Below are 16,743 nucleotides of genomic sequence, written 5' to 3' on the forward strand. Positions count from 1 at the left end.
CATAAATGTTAAACTTTCTTCATTAGAACACACATTAAAAAGTGATTGGTCAACGTTGGAATATGAATAACATGTGAGCAAGGTATGCCAATGAATGATCTTTGTTAATTTGGTAATTCTCAATTGAAATCCCATCTTGATAAGAATACTACAAATAATACACAGCAATCCATTCACTAATAATAATTGTTTCTAATTTAAGTACTAAACACAAAGCCAGAATTTTGAGAAAAGGATTTAAGTGATCCCAGCACTCAACTGGTACCTTATTTTATTGACTCCAGAAAGATGGAAGGCAAAACTGACTTTGGTGGGATTTGAACTCAGAATATAGAGAACTGGGTGAGGTAAATACTGGAATGTATTATTCTGACATTTTAAAAATTTTGCCAGTTTGTCATCCTTTATAATTCCTAACATAAGTACCACATTTTAACGTGTATAAGGTACTCTTTTTTGTCAAAAATTAAGTAAAAAAAATATGAGAGTTTCTTATACATGGATAGTATTATAATTCCTTACAAAACCATTCCCAAATTTTAAGCCCCAAAAATTAGGGGGTTCCTTATATACGTTAAAATACGGTACAAGGTTGGAAATTCAGAGGAGGAGGAACTGTTGATTATATTGATCTCAGTACTTGACTAGCAAAGTTGATCTCGGTGAGATTTGAATTCAAAACAACTCTGCTAAATAATTACTACTTCGTATTTTATCAACACTAAAGGAACGAAAGGCAAAGTTGACCTTGGCAGGTTTGAACTCAGAACATAAAAAGCTGTAACTAAATATTGTGAAATATTTTGCTTGATGCTCTCCTGATTCTGTGGATCTGGAGAAAAGTAGCAATGGTAGACAGTAGTAGAAAATTAAAAACAGTAAGATTATTTCAAGGTCAAAAGCCCTTTCGGCACTGTCAGAAGTGAAAGTGCTCACTGCTAGTGAAGTATCTGTCTGTCTGCCTGTCTGCCTGCATGCCTGTTGCTGGCCTGTCGATTCTTTGGCTACTGACAGCTATACCATGACTGGCCGGAGCGAGCTATATGTCTGTCTGTCTCTCTCTCTATCTATCTATCTATTACTCGAAAGTTCGCGCGTCCGAGCTAGCTAGTCGTGAGCGGTCGATCCTATTATTTTTAAACTTCAAACTTCATTTGTTTTCTATTTTGATAAATTCTCTCTGTTGAAAATTATATTTTTATATTTTAAATAATTTGCAATTTCAGGAAATATGTTTTTATATTAAATTTGTGTTTTCTACTCACGACTAGCTAGCGCGGACGCGCGAACTTTCGAGTAATAGATAGATAGATAGATAGAGAGACAGACAGACAGATAGCTCGCTCCCGCCAGTCATGGTATTAGCAGCAGCCAAAGAATCGACAGGCCAGCAACAGGCAGACAGACAGATACTTCACTAGCAGTGAGCACTTTCACTACTGACAGCTAATAGCATGACAGTGCCGCCCTTTCCCCTCCTTATAACACATAATCTAACCTTATTTTATTTGTTTCTGGAATTGTGCCAACTTTACTTTGACAAACCACTTTCTAAAGCAAACCCACAACAGAACATCTACGTGGTTAATCGATTTCCTAGAAATAGTTACTAAACCTTCACTGGTTATTGTATCTAAAAAAAGTGGAATATAGAATAAAATATGGGAAGGTCATGACTGGAGCGTCTTTGCTCTATCACAATCGAACAGGAACTACACGACCTTATTAATCGTGGTCAAAATATTTTCCATTGAAAACAACACTTGACAAACCATAGCAGCAGAAAGTAAACATGAATGTGTATGTGTGTGTGTTGAATGTATGTGCGATCGTGTTTGTGATGCGTGTGTATGTGAATATGTGCCCGTGAGTGTGCATAATGTGTGTGATGACGATTGAAAGTTTCTGTTGGTGGTTAAGCAACAGCTGTGTTAGTAGCTTGACGCAATTGTATTTTCCCGACTGCTGCTACTTATACTACTCTGACTATCGCCATCACGTCTACTCTTGCAGCTGTCCGATTAGTGTCATCCTGCAGTATTAATCAACCACCCACCACCAACACTATTGTAACTACTATTACTACTATCATTACTGCTACTGCTATTAGTACTTCAGGTATATCCAGTTTATAAAGGACCTAACTCTACAGTTCCATGAGAAAGAAACATGTCGAGCGACTTAGAACAGAAGATAGCAGCAGATATAACATGTTCCATCTGCTTAGAGATATTTTCTCGGCCCTTAACCTTGGTTCCGTGTCTACATTCTTATTGTAAACATTGTCTCGAGCTTTACGTGAAAAACTTCGCAGATAACAATGGGTGTTTCCCTTGTCCTGAATGCAGGATTCAAATTACGTTACCTTCGGAAGGGATCGAAGGTCTAACCCATAACCATACCCTACAGAGTATTCTAGATAATTGGTTTTTGCATAACAAGGGAAAAGCTGAGATTGAGCAGCAAGTGCCCGAAGCCGAAGTTAATAAAAATGAATATGTTGATCTATCATCTTATACTGTAGTAGACATGGATGAGGAAAGTCAACTGGAGAAGAATGAACACACAAAGAAGCAACAGCACTTTAATACAGACACCAACAAAACTTCGGTAACTATATCTTCGCTGCTTTGTCTGATATTTTGAAATATTTTCTTCTTTCGAATTGTTTTATTTATACTTTAAAGTTTAAGAAATATATCATAACTAATGTTCTTCTATAGGAAAATGATTGATTCAACAGCACATTTAGTTTCTCTATAAATCTAAGTTATTTTGATTTCATAAACTTTACACTTACCGAATATGTAGACATTACACACACTCAGGCAAACATACACGCATACAAATTCATAGTTTGGGAGACAGACCAATATGTTTGTTTTAACAACTAGTGAAATAGGACTCAAAGCTTAAATAAAAATATAATTTTTTTTATTAGCTGAAATTGTTATTGCAGTTACTTCAGGACCCAGAGTTTCGTACCAAGTTACTTACCAATTTATAAGTCACTCCTATAGCAAAATCAGCTATTAGTTATGAAAGTTTCAAGTTCTGTAGAAATTGTCTAACTGCCATAATTGGGCGAAGGTAGAAGCGCGTGCAAAACACCCACTTCCGCTTTTTTTTTCCCCAAAAAATTTCTTCGGATTTCTGTTTCCGATATAGAATACCATTTTGCTCAAAAATCACGTTTTCAAAATTTTAATTGGATTCTTTCGTTTGAAGCAGCATTTATGTCAAACTTAATCATATGGGATCATATGATTGTTCGTTAATTTCCGTAATTTTTTTTTTTACTTTTTTATGTTTTGAAGTGAGAACAGAAAGTGAAAGGGAGGAGACTGAAAGATGTATGTACGCATATATGAAATGGACGTGTGAGTGAGAGAGAGAGAGGTGTGTGTTGTCATGTATGTATTTTTTTACAAGTATGTGAAAGAATGCCATTTTAATTTTACCCTCCCCACCCCAATTTCTTAATTTTTAACATTTTTTGCCCCTTTTCTTTTTTAAAATCCACATAGGAAAATACAGAAATTACGAATATGGGAATTAAAAAAAATTTTTTTCATAATGAAACACTCAATGCCACTTCCCCCACCTCGCCCATCCATCAAAAAGCTAAAACCTCCGAATAAGAGAATAAAAGTAAAAATTAAAATATATGTAGGATGTTATAGTTGCAGTTCCATTATCCAAGGATAAGTGGTGTGTAGATGTGGTAGAAATGCTTCTTGTCCATGGTATGTAAACTTCGATAGGAGTTCATATTTTATTACAAATGGAAAATGTGGAGACATAGATTCTGTGCTGTTCATTCAAAGGGGTCTTGTGGTGTAAATGAAATTTTGAGAATGTAGTTGTAGTATTAAGTAGATAGAGGAGAGAGAGGAAGAGAAAGGGGGAAAAAATGAAATTGTCCATTTTTTTTCATTTTTTTCACTTTCTCTTCTTTCTTCACCTATTCCTAACGACCATTCTCCTCATTTTAATTCACATCTTTTCTCTCCTCTCTATCTACTTATTACTATCACTACATTCTCTTTGAATGAACAGCACATGGAATCTATGTCTCCACACTTTCCATCTGTAATAAAATATGTACTCCTATCAGAATTTACATACCATGGACAAGAAGTATTTCTACAACTTCTACACACCACTTATCCTTGGATAATGGAACTGCAACTGTAACATCCTACATATATTTAAATTTTTACTTTTATTCTCTTATTTCCCTTTATACTTCTTATTTCCACCCTTTTCCAAAATAACTCCTTATATTGAATTCTACTATTTCCCTCTATTTAACCATCTCACATCATCTCTGATGAAGGGATATCCCTAACATCCCAGAAACAGCTGAAAGACTAACTTTTTTTTACAAATGTCCTGAAAATTCCACACAGCTTTTATATATATATATATATATATATATATATATATATATATATATATAAAAATAAGATTAAGATTAAGATTAATGTAATATAAAGCTGAAAAAAAAAAAAAAAAAAAAATTAACACCAAATATACAGTGCGTGTGTTTTTATTGGCTAAACTGGCAATATGACCATCCCCAAGTACAACAATATATATATATATATATATATATATGTAACGATTAGTTCTTCGTTGCAGTTGAGGGTCACCAATTGTAATTGTTGTTGTTAAGGTGTTGGTTGCCAGTGTAACAATTTACATTATGATCTATGCTGGAGTTGGCAGTTAGCGATTGTATCGGGTGTTGCTGTTGCAGATGTGCAAGATGGAAGAAGAAAAATGATCGAAGTTGTAAAAGAAATATTTATTTACTGTTACTTTGTATAATACTATGCCTCGACGGGCAGGTGTGTGTATCATATAAAAACAATAGAGTTATCTTTTCTTGTATGTTGTTGCTGTTTATGTTTGGTCAACTGCTAGCTGCCTAACTAGGATTTAAAGGAAGATAGAGTGAATGTTAAATGTGGGAAGTCAATAAAATGATACCTTCATTGTGTTTGACATTTAAACAGCAGTGGTGTTCTGATAAGACTCTGTATCATAGTTCACATTCTCACTGTAAGCCTTCTCTCAGTTGAATTATTTATCACTGATTTCCTCGCTTCTAATATTACGTTAATTTCCTTCCTAGTTAATTGGGTATGGTTTTTGGTGAAGATAAGAGTGCTATTTAGGATCGTAGGGTTAATAGATGAGTAGTAATCTACTATGTCTATTTGTAGGAATTTGTAGTTTATCTTGTTTTGGATTCTAGAGAACCAGTTTAGGGCTTCATATGTGTTGGACCGTAGTTCTAGGGCGATCACATTCCTTAGCTTAGGGATGTATTTGTCTAATATTAATTTACTTAATTTACATAAATCCGACTTATTGGGGCATATTAATCTAACTTTGGTAACTGTTAAGAAGTTAGGTTTATGATCTTTTAGTGTGATGTATGGTCTGGAAGGTATGAAGGGTTCGGTTTTCTCCTCTATGTTGTATTCTGTCATAATGCTCTTGGCTGCTAAGTTCATAGATCTTAAGGTGCTGTTAGGTGCTTTGTATGTTTTTGTAATTTCTTTATGTAGCAACTGGTGGTATAAATTTATATCCAGAGTGTAGGAATTCTTAGTTTTATTGGAGTGAACCATAATTCCCTTTTGTAATTTCAGTTTGTATAATAGGTTCTTTTGGTAGATGTTGTTTCTTAGTGGATGCCATTTGAATTGTAGCTTCTTGATAGTATCCCATAGTTTAGTTTCAAAGGCATCTAAATGACTGTTTGGTGGGGTGTTTTCCTGGTCTTGAAGACTCCTTTGGTGAGGGCATTGCTGTTGTGGTGTTGCGTTGTCTCTAGCTGGCTGTTTTTATCATAAAATAAGGCTTTCCAGCGCAAGCAGTGGGTGAAGTCTGTAATTTTACTAATGACTTCTTTAAGATATACATTTTTGAGTGGAATCGGTATATCTTTTAAAGATGCTTCTATTGTTATTTGCTCCATTTACCCAGTATGTGCCTGTTGTAGGCTGGCTAAGGCATCTTAGTCAGAAACTTTTGTTATGCAGGTATAAGTTAGAGGTGTTTAAAGCCTCTAAGGGATAGATATATCCAAAGGCACTTCTGGTAATTACCTCAGTAGGTATATTCCTTGGTAAAAAGTATATGGCAGCAGGTAATTTAGTGGGTAACTGTAGTTTAATTTATATAGACGAGAAGAAAATGGAAGGAAATAACAAACAGAAGTGTGTCTTTTGCACTAGTAGGTATACAGAAGCAAAAAAAAAAAGAAGAGTGCTATTGTTATCAAGTGAATGATATTTCAGCATCTAGTGTACCTTCCACAGGTTCAAAAAATAAACTCGTCAATCTACTACTGGAGGAGTTACCTCAATCCTATAAAATATTACCAAAAATGAAGTAAATTGACAAGTTTATTTTTTGAACCTGTGGAAGGCACACTAGATGCTGAAATATTGTTCACTTGATAACAATGGCACTCTTCTTTTTTTTTGCTTCTGTATACCAACTGGAGGAGTTACCTCAATCCTATAAAATATCATCATTATTGTTGTTGTTATTATTATTATAATTATTATTATTATTATTATTGTTATTATTATTATCTGTTGTTGTTGTTATTGTTGTTATTACTGTCATTAAATGATAACTTGATTGTATTTTTTATTTCTCCTTTTATGAAAATAATCAATTAAACAAAGCAAAATGTTGATTCTTTTCCTTCTGTTTCCAGCAAATATCATCAAATGAACCAACACAATTACCAAATTTACCTAACCTACATGCATGTAATGCATCATTACCACCACTACCGTGTATACCTTCAGCTCCATTTCCACAATATAATTTATATCCCTATATAAGGGACAATGACAGCAATGATTTAAACTATCAGACATATAGTCCACAAAAGGACTTTTGTACAGAAGGATTACTTGTAAAATTTGGTCAATATAGCAGACATGTTAATGAGTTTCAGAAACCTTATGGTATTGCTATTAACAGAGCTGGGCATATATGTGTATCAGATCTGAAAGGAGGACGTATTCTCATTTTTTCACCGACTGGTATCTTTCTTAATAAGCTTCTTCCTTCTTGTGATATATATGATGTAGCTATATTACCAAATCAAAACATTCTGACTTCAGTTGCAAAAGCTGGTAAGTACAGTTATTATTTAAGATTTTTTAAAATTTCATTTATGAAATAGAATGCTGATAATTTAGGAAACATTTTTGATGAATGACGAATACATTAAGTGTCAGTAAGAAGCCAACTGATAAATAATTTCTATAATTAGTTGTTGTGATGAGTCATCTGAAGTGTTTGTTTTGTTTCTTTTTTGAAATATATAAACCAGTAATAAATATAGCAATAACACAGAACAACTTATTTATAGTCACCAGCATTTAAAATAAAGGCCAAGCTGGTTATAAATAGTAACTGAGGATTAATATTTGCATGATCAATATTTAAGTATTAGATATTAGATTAATATTTAGTATTAGATATTAATATTAGATTAATCTTGCATGATTAATATTTAGTAACATATATGCAATTACATATTTGTAAGTGAAATGAGTTATGATTGTAGATATATAATTTTCTAATTACACACCTGATAACAGGCATGTAATTCCATATTTGTAATTGTACGTGTAATTGTTACTCTTTTGATTACACTTAGCTCTAGCTATTTACATATGAAGCCAACAAGGCAGCATCTACATGAAAATAACTGCCAAATCTCCCTCAAACTACACCCTACCATCTTAAAGAAGGGCATGTTAGATAATGTGGCTAGGAGAACATTCTGCTTGATAAAAAGTTAGGGTGGTCACAGCTGGAATGCCATTGTTAATAGATTTGCTCAGTTAGGATTGATGTAAAAATAAACAACTCTGACAACTGTATGCATTTAGGAACACATTGACTTTGATGCATGAAAAATGACTTTTATGTCAGGCAGTTTGAGAAGTTGTGTTTGTGAATGCTTTTTCATTTGACCTCCTTTTCACTGCAATTCCCCGAGTTCTAGATTGAGTTTTGAAACTAGACATTGATGAAAAAGTGTATGATATGATAGTAACTCTATATATGTATATTACAGCAATAACTGTATAATACAGTAGGGTAAATATGTATTTTAGTAGTAGCTATATAATATAATGGTAGCTTTATAATCCAGTGTTGGTATATATTTATATATATATATATATATATATATATATATAGATAATGGAAATATATAATACAATAGTGGCTATGTAATACACTAATTGTAGCTGTATAATACACTGTAGAGACAGCTCCAATGATTGTGGCTACGTAATATATTGCTATCTATATTATACATTGGCAGCTATGTTCATATGTATGCATGCTTGTATGAATGAATGACTGCTTTTTTTATCTTCACTATATATCTTTCTAAGTTTTGTTATCTTTCTAAGTTTTGTATATTCATGTTTATATTATTGTTTAACTTGATATTTTTATTTCTACTTTTTAGACAAAGCTATCTTGCACATCTATAATATGAACAGCCATTTAATTTCACAATACACTGGACTCCATTTTCAATATGCTCGCCCAAGTGGTGTTGCTGTGAACAAGTATGGCTATGCCATTGTAACAAGCTTGGAAAATGATTGTGTCTATGTATTTACAGAAGAAGGTAAACTTTCACTGAAATTTGGCTGGAAAGGTTCTGGTAATGACCATTTCAATCGACCTTATTTTGTGACTACTAATGATAAACTTCAAATTATTGTTTCTGATTGTGGTAACAACTGTATAAAAGTGTTCAGCAGTGATGGCAAATTTAAGTGCAAGTATGGTAAGAAAGGAAAAGACAAAGGTATGCTGTTTAAACCGATGGGGGTTTGTACAGACAGAAACAATAATATCATAGTGGCAGACTATGGAAATTACAGAGTTCAGGCATTCAGTCCAAAAGGCCGATCTCTTGGTTTCCCTGTTTATGACACATTTCGTATCGGTAAAGATGTTTCTCCTATCAATGTTGCTATTAACAGACATAATAATGTTGTTGTTCTATTGACTGGAGAGAAATTTGCTGAAGTTCGGGTATATGAGTGGAATCCAGAAGTTTAAACTGATTATTCAAGTTCAAATAAAATATGTTTTATTTTCATATTAATTATTTAGTTTTTCTCTTCTTTTCTTTTCTCTCTGTATCTTCTATTTCTCCATCTTTTCTTCATTATCTCTTTTACTCTTTCCTCGTTGTTCTTTTTTAATTTTTTCTATCTTATATTTTATTCTTCCATCATTTTTAATTAATGACAGCAACATTTATTGACGATATCACTCAACTATATGTATGTATTGCAAGTAACGCAGTCATTCAAGCATATATGAGTGTTACATAGACATGGCCACTCAACCATATTTGAAAGTTTGTGTGTAATTTACACCTCTGGCAATACCACTTACCTATATATATGTAAGCAACACTGTTTGCTTATATATACACACACACACACACAAGTGAATCAAAAACAACAAAAGCCAAAAGGACGTACACAATGAATGTTTTAGATTACTCAGTTTAAAATGGAAAAAAGGGCAGGGTGTAATGTTTCAAGCATGGCTCTTAATCAGAAAGAAAAAGGTCTAGAGAGAAGGAAAATAGTCCAAATAAAGCTGCCTGTGATTATATAGCTGTATGTGTGTGTGTGTGTGTTACACAAGTGATAATACCATTCAATCATGTCTTACAAGACAATGTTACTCAGTTATATATGTGTGTATTACATAATTGACAATACAATGGTTATTCAGCTTGAATAATCACTTGAGCTGATACCCCAGTCCCACTTCTTGTCATCACATGATTCACTTCTTGCCACCACAATGATTCAGCTGTCAAGTCGTTTTTATTTTTTTTTTACCTCAACCCAATTCTTATTCTTGAAAATATCTCTTCTCATACCATCCCATCACCACCACTGGACAGCAATAGCTTTTTTGTAACTGTTGACCTGATTATGGATTGTTAATCTCACTATGAAAGTCATGAACCCTGTCCCTTTTACTTGAATGACCTATAAAACAAATTCTGCAATGGTGATCCACACCAAATAGGTTGACAGGACTTTGATGATGATACAATTGTCTGCTAGAAGAAAACTAAGTTTATAGATTTTCCTGAAGCTTTCAATTATTTCCAACCCATGCTAGCATGGAAAGCGGACGTTAAACGACGATGATGATGATGATCTATCATTGATCTGCTAAATCAGAGATGAAATTCAACTGTCAAAAGCAGTATGACACATGTAAATGTTCACTTCTAAAGTTCTGACTCATTGCTGTATAGAAAATAATGTTATAACTATTGTAGTATTAGTGGAGGCGCAATGGCCCAGTGGTTAGGGCAGTGGACTCGCGGTTTCGATTCCCAGACCGGATGTTGTGAGTGTTTATTGAGCGAAAACACCTAAAGCTCCACGAGGCTCTGGCAGGGGATGGTGGTGAACCCTGCTGTATTCTTTCACCACAACTTTCTCTTACTCTTACTTCCTGTGTCTCTTGTGCCTGTAATTCAAAGGGTCAGCCTTGTCACACTGTGTCACACTGAATATCCCCGAGAACTACGTTAAGGGTACACGTGTCTGTGGAGTGCTCAACCACTTGCACGTTAATTTCATGAGCAGGCTGTTCCATTGATTGGATCAACTGGAACCCTCGACATCGTAAGCGATGGAGTGCCAAGATTGTAGTATTAAAGGAAACCTGCTTGTGTGATAACAAATAGACTTCATCCCTCACCTCATTGTCATCTTTCTATTTTATATTTACACAATTTAGGAGGCGTAGGAGTGGCTGTGTGGTAAGTAGCTTGCTTACCAACCACATGGTCCCGGGTTCAGTCCCGCTGCGTGGCATCTTGGCAAGTGTCTTCTACTATAGCCTCAGGCTGACCAAAACCTTGTGAGTGGATTTGGTAGACGGAAATTCAAAGAAGCCCGTCGTATATATGTATATATATATATGTGTGTACGTGTTTGTGTGTCTGTGTTTGTCCCCCCAACATCGCTTGACAACCGATGCTGGCGTGTTTATGTCCCCGTAACTTATCGGTTCGTCAAAAGAGACTGATAGAATAAGTACTAGGCTTACAAAGAATAAGTCCTGGGGTCGATTTGCTTGACTAAAGGCGGTGCTCCAGCATGGCCACAGTCAAAAGACTGAAACAAGTAAAAGAGTAAGTTATATAAATGATCAAATATTTTAACTAAGTATAGCTCGATAACTAAGTATAGTCTGTCAGGCTGCACAAATAATCGATTTCTATGTAAATATTTGCTTTAAGTATTCACTACGATCAATAAATATTTCCCTATATATTTTCGGTATAACAATAGCTGTCATTGTTTTACTCAGGGATACTTTAGTCATGACAGCGGTGGTAACATGACAAGATGCATCCCAGCCCATGTTGTTAAGTGGTAGTTAATAGAAACCATAGTCATAAATGACATGTCAAAATAACAACAACAAAAATCTATGTTAAATACATCAGATATTAGCTATTTTCTCATTATTGTCAGTGTATGTAATAGACACACCCACAATGCCAAACAGGCATAAAAATATGATGAGTTGCTTCAGTTCATGTGTTTATTGCTGCTGTTGTACTGAAAACTGAGAATAGCTGCAGCAGTAGAACCAGTTCTCAATGGAGCAAATCAGTAATATATGACAAAGTCAAATACATAATACAAGAAAAGTCTAAAGGACTTTTACAGTTAATATTATTAGGCTGGCATTGAAAGAAAGAGAAAAATCCAGCTAGTAAGAATATTTGGAGAACAATATCAGAAGTCAAACAATAACATTTAGGTGCGTGTCAATAAAAAACCAAGGCATCAAAATGGTGAAACACCCAAGTATAAAGCAGCTTACGAGAAATATAGGTGGACATAGACTTGGTCACATGTGCCCGGCAATTTGGTGCCTTCCGAATTTAATTCCTGAAGGTGACCCGCATAATAAAGCATTCTGTTGACCCTTGTATGAGTGAGGAATTAGTTCAAATTCCCACACATATCTGGGAAAATGGATACTGAAAGAAAAGATACCTGGTGTGCCACTTGAGCTGGGCATCTGTTGAGTTGTGACTGATAGTGTGGTGGGGTGGAGGTGGGGCAAGGACACTGTCTTGAATGCTAAATAATATAGGCAGGAGAAACGAGAACATCTGCAAAAGATCCCAAATGAGGCAGAACTGCATATCGTGATCGAGGGAAGAAACCCTAGTGGCTCATACATTGTAATGTAAGCCAGCTGGGAGCCTTCTGCTCACAACAGAAGGCGAAGGTAAGGCTGTCCCCAATGCTTCCGACACCACAAAGAACAACTACAGCGGTGTACAACGATAACAAGAACAACTTCAATAGCAAATTCAAGAACAGAAGATGCAAGAACAAAAGCAGCAGTAGCAGCAGACATAACAGCACTAACAAATTCAGCAACAAGTCTCCATAATAGGAGAATGCACCCCCCACACACACAGAGAAATGCTTCTCCCCTTCTTCACCTCAAACTCTGACACGGAGACTTTGTTGTTGCAACGAAGACAGACGTGAAAAAAGTAAAAAAGATGTTCCACTCAAATATGAAAAGTATGAAGAAGCAGTAGCCCTCTTCAAACAGTCGTTCACACCAACAACATCACTAGCACAACCACTATATAAAACAAAAAACTGGATCTAGTCTGTTTGGTTGCCAGCATCAATTCTGTTCGAATCGATTTCATATTCAGTGTAATAATACACCTTTATAGGCCAATGAACTATGTGAAAATCATTGACATTCAAGCGACATTCAAGTGTGGCTGTTGCCAGTACCGCCTGACTGGCCTTTGTGCCAGTGGCACGTAAAAGCACCCACTACACTCTCGGAGTGGTTGGCATTAGGAAGGGCATCCAGCTGTAGAAACTCTGCCAAATCAGATTGGAGCCTGGTGTAGCCACCTGGTTCACCAGTCCTCAGTCAAATCGTCCAACCCATGCTAGCATGGAAAGTGAATGTTAAATGATGATGAAAGAGTTATTAGCAATTAAAGTTTGCAAATTTGGGTATTTTTAGCCAATTGTAAGCTACAGACCCATTCATGCTCATTTCCTTAGTAACAAGTGGAACATGAGAACTCTTTTGTCTGTGAGAAAGCATGTGCCTGTTTCAGTCTGGTTTTGTATTGAAGAACTGGGGATGAGCCATTGCACAGCCATTGATTATAACAACTATGTTAGAGAAATATTTGCAGAGGACTTGCTCCTGATCCAATTCAAGTTGGTGGTCTTGGGAAGATTGTTGAGATTGACGAAACAGTCTTCTCAAGACATAAGTACAACCGAAGAAGGATCCTACCTGAGCAGTGGGTTTTTGGAGGAGTGTGTTGTAAGACCAGGTTTTTCTGTATACAATGCCCTGTTGGAATCGTGACACACTGGAAGAATGCATATGTCACTCGATTCTTCCAGGAGCCACAATTTTCAGAGATTTGTGGAGAGTGTACTCTCACATTCCTGAAGTTGATAGTTACAATTTTGAGCATAGAACAGTGAACCACAGCATTGGGTTTGTTAACCTGAATGATGGTCGCATTAAATGCATGTTGAATGCCTAAAACTACAAAATATGTTATTTACTCATTTTTGTCATTGAGGTGTGCTAAAAATAACAGCTAAATAACGTTTTTGAATCAATCTTTTAAGTTTGTGCTATCACAGTGCTTAAAACTTCAAAAAACGTGTTGTTTACTCTTTCTTGACAACACGTGCTATTTTCTGGATGTTTATGACAAAATGTGCAGTCATGCACAAAATGACAGCTTCCAAATACTGTTTCCTGAATGGGTGAAAATGATCAAACTTTAAACCTCTATAACTTTTAAAAAACATTTTTCTGGAAAAAGTGAAATAGCTCCAGCAATTCAGCTTGGAAATGTATATTATTGTGCCAAATTTTAAAATTTTCGATAAACAAACTAGATCCAAAAAACCCAGCCAATCACACTATCACCATCATTAACAACAAGAAAATACACAGACATCTATGAAAAGAGCAGAAACAAAAACACAAATGCAATAGAAAATTAATTTTAAAAAATGCAACATAAGCTCAAAACAGAGAGAGAAAAAAAGAAACAAAGCACGAGGGAAAGATTCCATCAAATTTGGAGCCAAAACACTACACCATAGATAAATACTGAAGGAGTCAACAAATGTTTGCAAAATAATGCTGGGAAAATTGTGGTCAGCTCAGAAGCAAAATCTCTTAATAAAGATCATTAGATATACATATAGTAGCAATGAGTGAGACCCGGATTTTTTCAGGGGTCTGGAAGTCTTCCTGGAAATGTTTTGTTCTTGTGGAAACAACATCTTAGATGCACAACAGGATTGTGCAAGCACATGCATGTGTGGGATAACCAAGAGGAGAGAGTTTCACAAATCCTTGCAAGCGTGCTTAGATGGTTTTTAACTAACACATTTCCTGAATGTGCTTGTATGGATGTGAAGTAATCTTAATGGGTTATCTAGATTGTATCTAAATAAAATATTTATTAAGCCCTTAAAAAGAGTGTTGGGATGTCTTCAATTTCTACTGGTCTGCTATACATACCACAAATTTGTGGTCTGGATGTTCAATCTAGATAAAATTTGTAGACGAACTCAGCTACTAGAAGTGAATGCATCATTCCCTCTGTGTAAAACATACAGAGGTTAGATTAGCATTTTAGTTAAGCAACAGTTGATGGACAATCAACAACAACTTTTGTTAGGGTGTACTGAAGAGGGCAGTAAAACTAGAATCCATAAGTATTTATAAAGAAATAGCAATAGAGAAAAATAGACTATGGAGGATTAGTGAGTTGAAGTGGTGATTAGGAAAGATATTGTGACCAACATGCTAGTGGCAGGATTCGACCCTAGCTGTTTCTTAACATGAAACATGAAAGTTGGGTTCCTAGAGCTAAAGCACATGCCCTAAGACACAAGGGAATGAAAGATGTTCGAGTGGTAGAGATGCAGCATAGCAACAATGTCATAAATTGGTCTTTCATGGCCCAGGATGGGCATGTGCTACTTGATTCCAAGCTGCGATTTTTTACTTCAATGGCTTACTTTGGCTCTCAGCGGAAGATGCAAAAAGCTGATAAGAGCAGCTGAGACACATGTTATGAATAGTTGTACAAGGTGAAGGTCGACTGGTTCAGTTGGTCTGCCTCATGAGCTTTAAACATATATGTCAGACTTGATCACTGACATCTTTGCAAAAAGCTACTATGACAGGCAACAGAACAAGCATAATACCAGATCTGTCAGCTTGAGGAAAGATGTAAACAAAAGAGACATAATTAACAATATCTGGCCCTTAACTAGTTTTCTATGTTTACCGAACAAAGTCATCGAGGGGGGGGGGGTCTTTACATGGTTGTAGCTGAGGTGATTTACACTGTCATCATGAATGAGATGTTTTTGTCATGGGTTATCTAGGTGTAGCGAAAAGCTTCTCTCTCCTTCAGTTATATATACATGAATGCGGACGTAACAGATAACAGCTAGCCTTCGGCCGCATCTTTGGACCCTGTTGTGTCCACCGCTCAGATTGGTTGGTATTGGCGCATTTTTGGTATTTGGCGCATCTTGTTCTATTTCACACCAGGGTGCATACCAACCAATCACAGTCTTCTGATGTCATGTGGAACAGTTTTCTGAACTCCTGTTTGAGCCGTTTATTTCTCATAAATAGCGAGCTTGTCTGTGCTAAAGTTTGTCCCAACTTTAGACCTTCTGAGGTCTAGCCACTGACCACAGAGCACACAACCAGTTCCAACGACGACACGACACAGCTTCATGGAGATCCACAATTTGTTCAACACCTTACTGCAAACTCCATCTTCGTTGTCACTTTCAGCTTCTTAGCATCTACACCGATGTCTCTACGTACACACCACCAACAGCACTCGCACAGGTTCTCTCAACACTGTTTGCGTGAATCGCTTCACCATGAATAACAGCGAGTACAACCTGCGAGACCTGTACCAAATAACTGGCCGCAGCATCGTAGCCTCAACTTCTTACACGACTTCTTGTACAACACCTCTACCACTGTGTACCATGAATACGAACTGGTATTCCCCATCCTTGTGTCTGGACTTTCTTCTAACGTCCTTATATAGATTGTTTTCTATGCTCTGTATCTCTTGCATTCACATACACATATTTGTATACACACACAATTTTGTTTACATGACGGCCTGTCTTATATTGTGTTTTATTATGTCACATTCACACTCACAGATATTCTAGATGACAACCAATAAAACCTTATTTTTATACATTTTTACCTGTTGAGTCTCTCTCTTTTCTTGTTGGCACTTAACTCATTTTTACCTCATTCCATCCTTTGTCTTTATATTTGTGCCGACTGTGCAATGCGCTAAAGGAGCCATTCCTTCGTCACCATCTCCTGGTCGCATGGTTGCTACATAGGCTTAAATATCCGAATATCGGCTCCACAAGCTATTTTGTTCCAGCAGGTCACATGACCTTATGATTAACTGAAATTGTTTGTATTGGTCGGTTTCCAGCTGCCAATCATGTTGGCACAACAGTTAGTTTTTCCTTATGCAAGAAATTAACCACCAGCTCTGGGAGCCTACTGATCTCTTTAAGAACGACTATTTTCGAC

At 35.8% G+C, this 16,743-nt stretch overlaps 2 protein-coding genes across 3 annotated transcripts in view; one reads left to right on the forward strand and one right to left on the reverse strand.

Annotated features, from left to right (window-relative positions):
• LOC106876837 (transmembrane protein 254) overlaps window positions 1–2,863 on the reverse strand; it is an 80,758-nt gene extending 77,895 nt beyond the window's left edge. Inside the window, exon 1 of one of the 2 annotated variants that reach the window (XM_052967302.2) lies at window positions 2,801–2,863. In XM_052967302.2, the coding sequence (XP_052823262.1) occupies window positions 2,801–2,815 (15 nt within the window). In that variant the 5' untranslated portion in view covers window positions 2,816–2,863. The remainder of the gene's footprint in view (window positions 1–2,800) is intronic. The other variant, XM_052967301.1, reaches the window with a different exon arrangement.
• LOC106873776 (uncharacterized) lies at window positions 175–9,175 on the forward strand. Its single transcript, XM_014921283.3, has 3 exons — window positions 175–2,610; window positions 6,743–7,169; window positions 8,525–9,175. The coding sequence occupies exons 1-3, from the start codon at window positions 2,170–2,172 to the stop codon at window positions 9,127–9,129; spliced, it is 1,473 nt and encodes a 490-aa protein (XP_014776769.1). The 5' UTR covers window positions 175–2,169; the 3' UTR covers window positions 9,130–9,175.
• The last annotated feature ends 7,568 nt before the right edge of the window (window positions 9,176–16,743 follow it).

The sequence above is a fragment of the Octopus bimaculoides genome, chromosome 4 (genome assembly GCF_046866305.1).
Source record: "Octopus bimaculoides isolate indiv1 chromosome 4, ASM4686630v1, whole genome shotgun sequence".
In the NCBI taxonomy this organism is placed as follows: domain Eukaryota; kingdom Metazoa; phylum Mollusca; class Cephalopoda; order Octopoda; family Octopodidae; genus Octopus; species Octopus bimaculoides.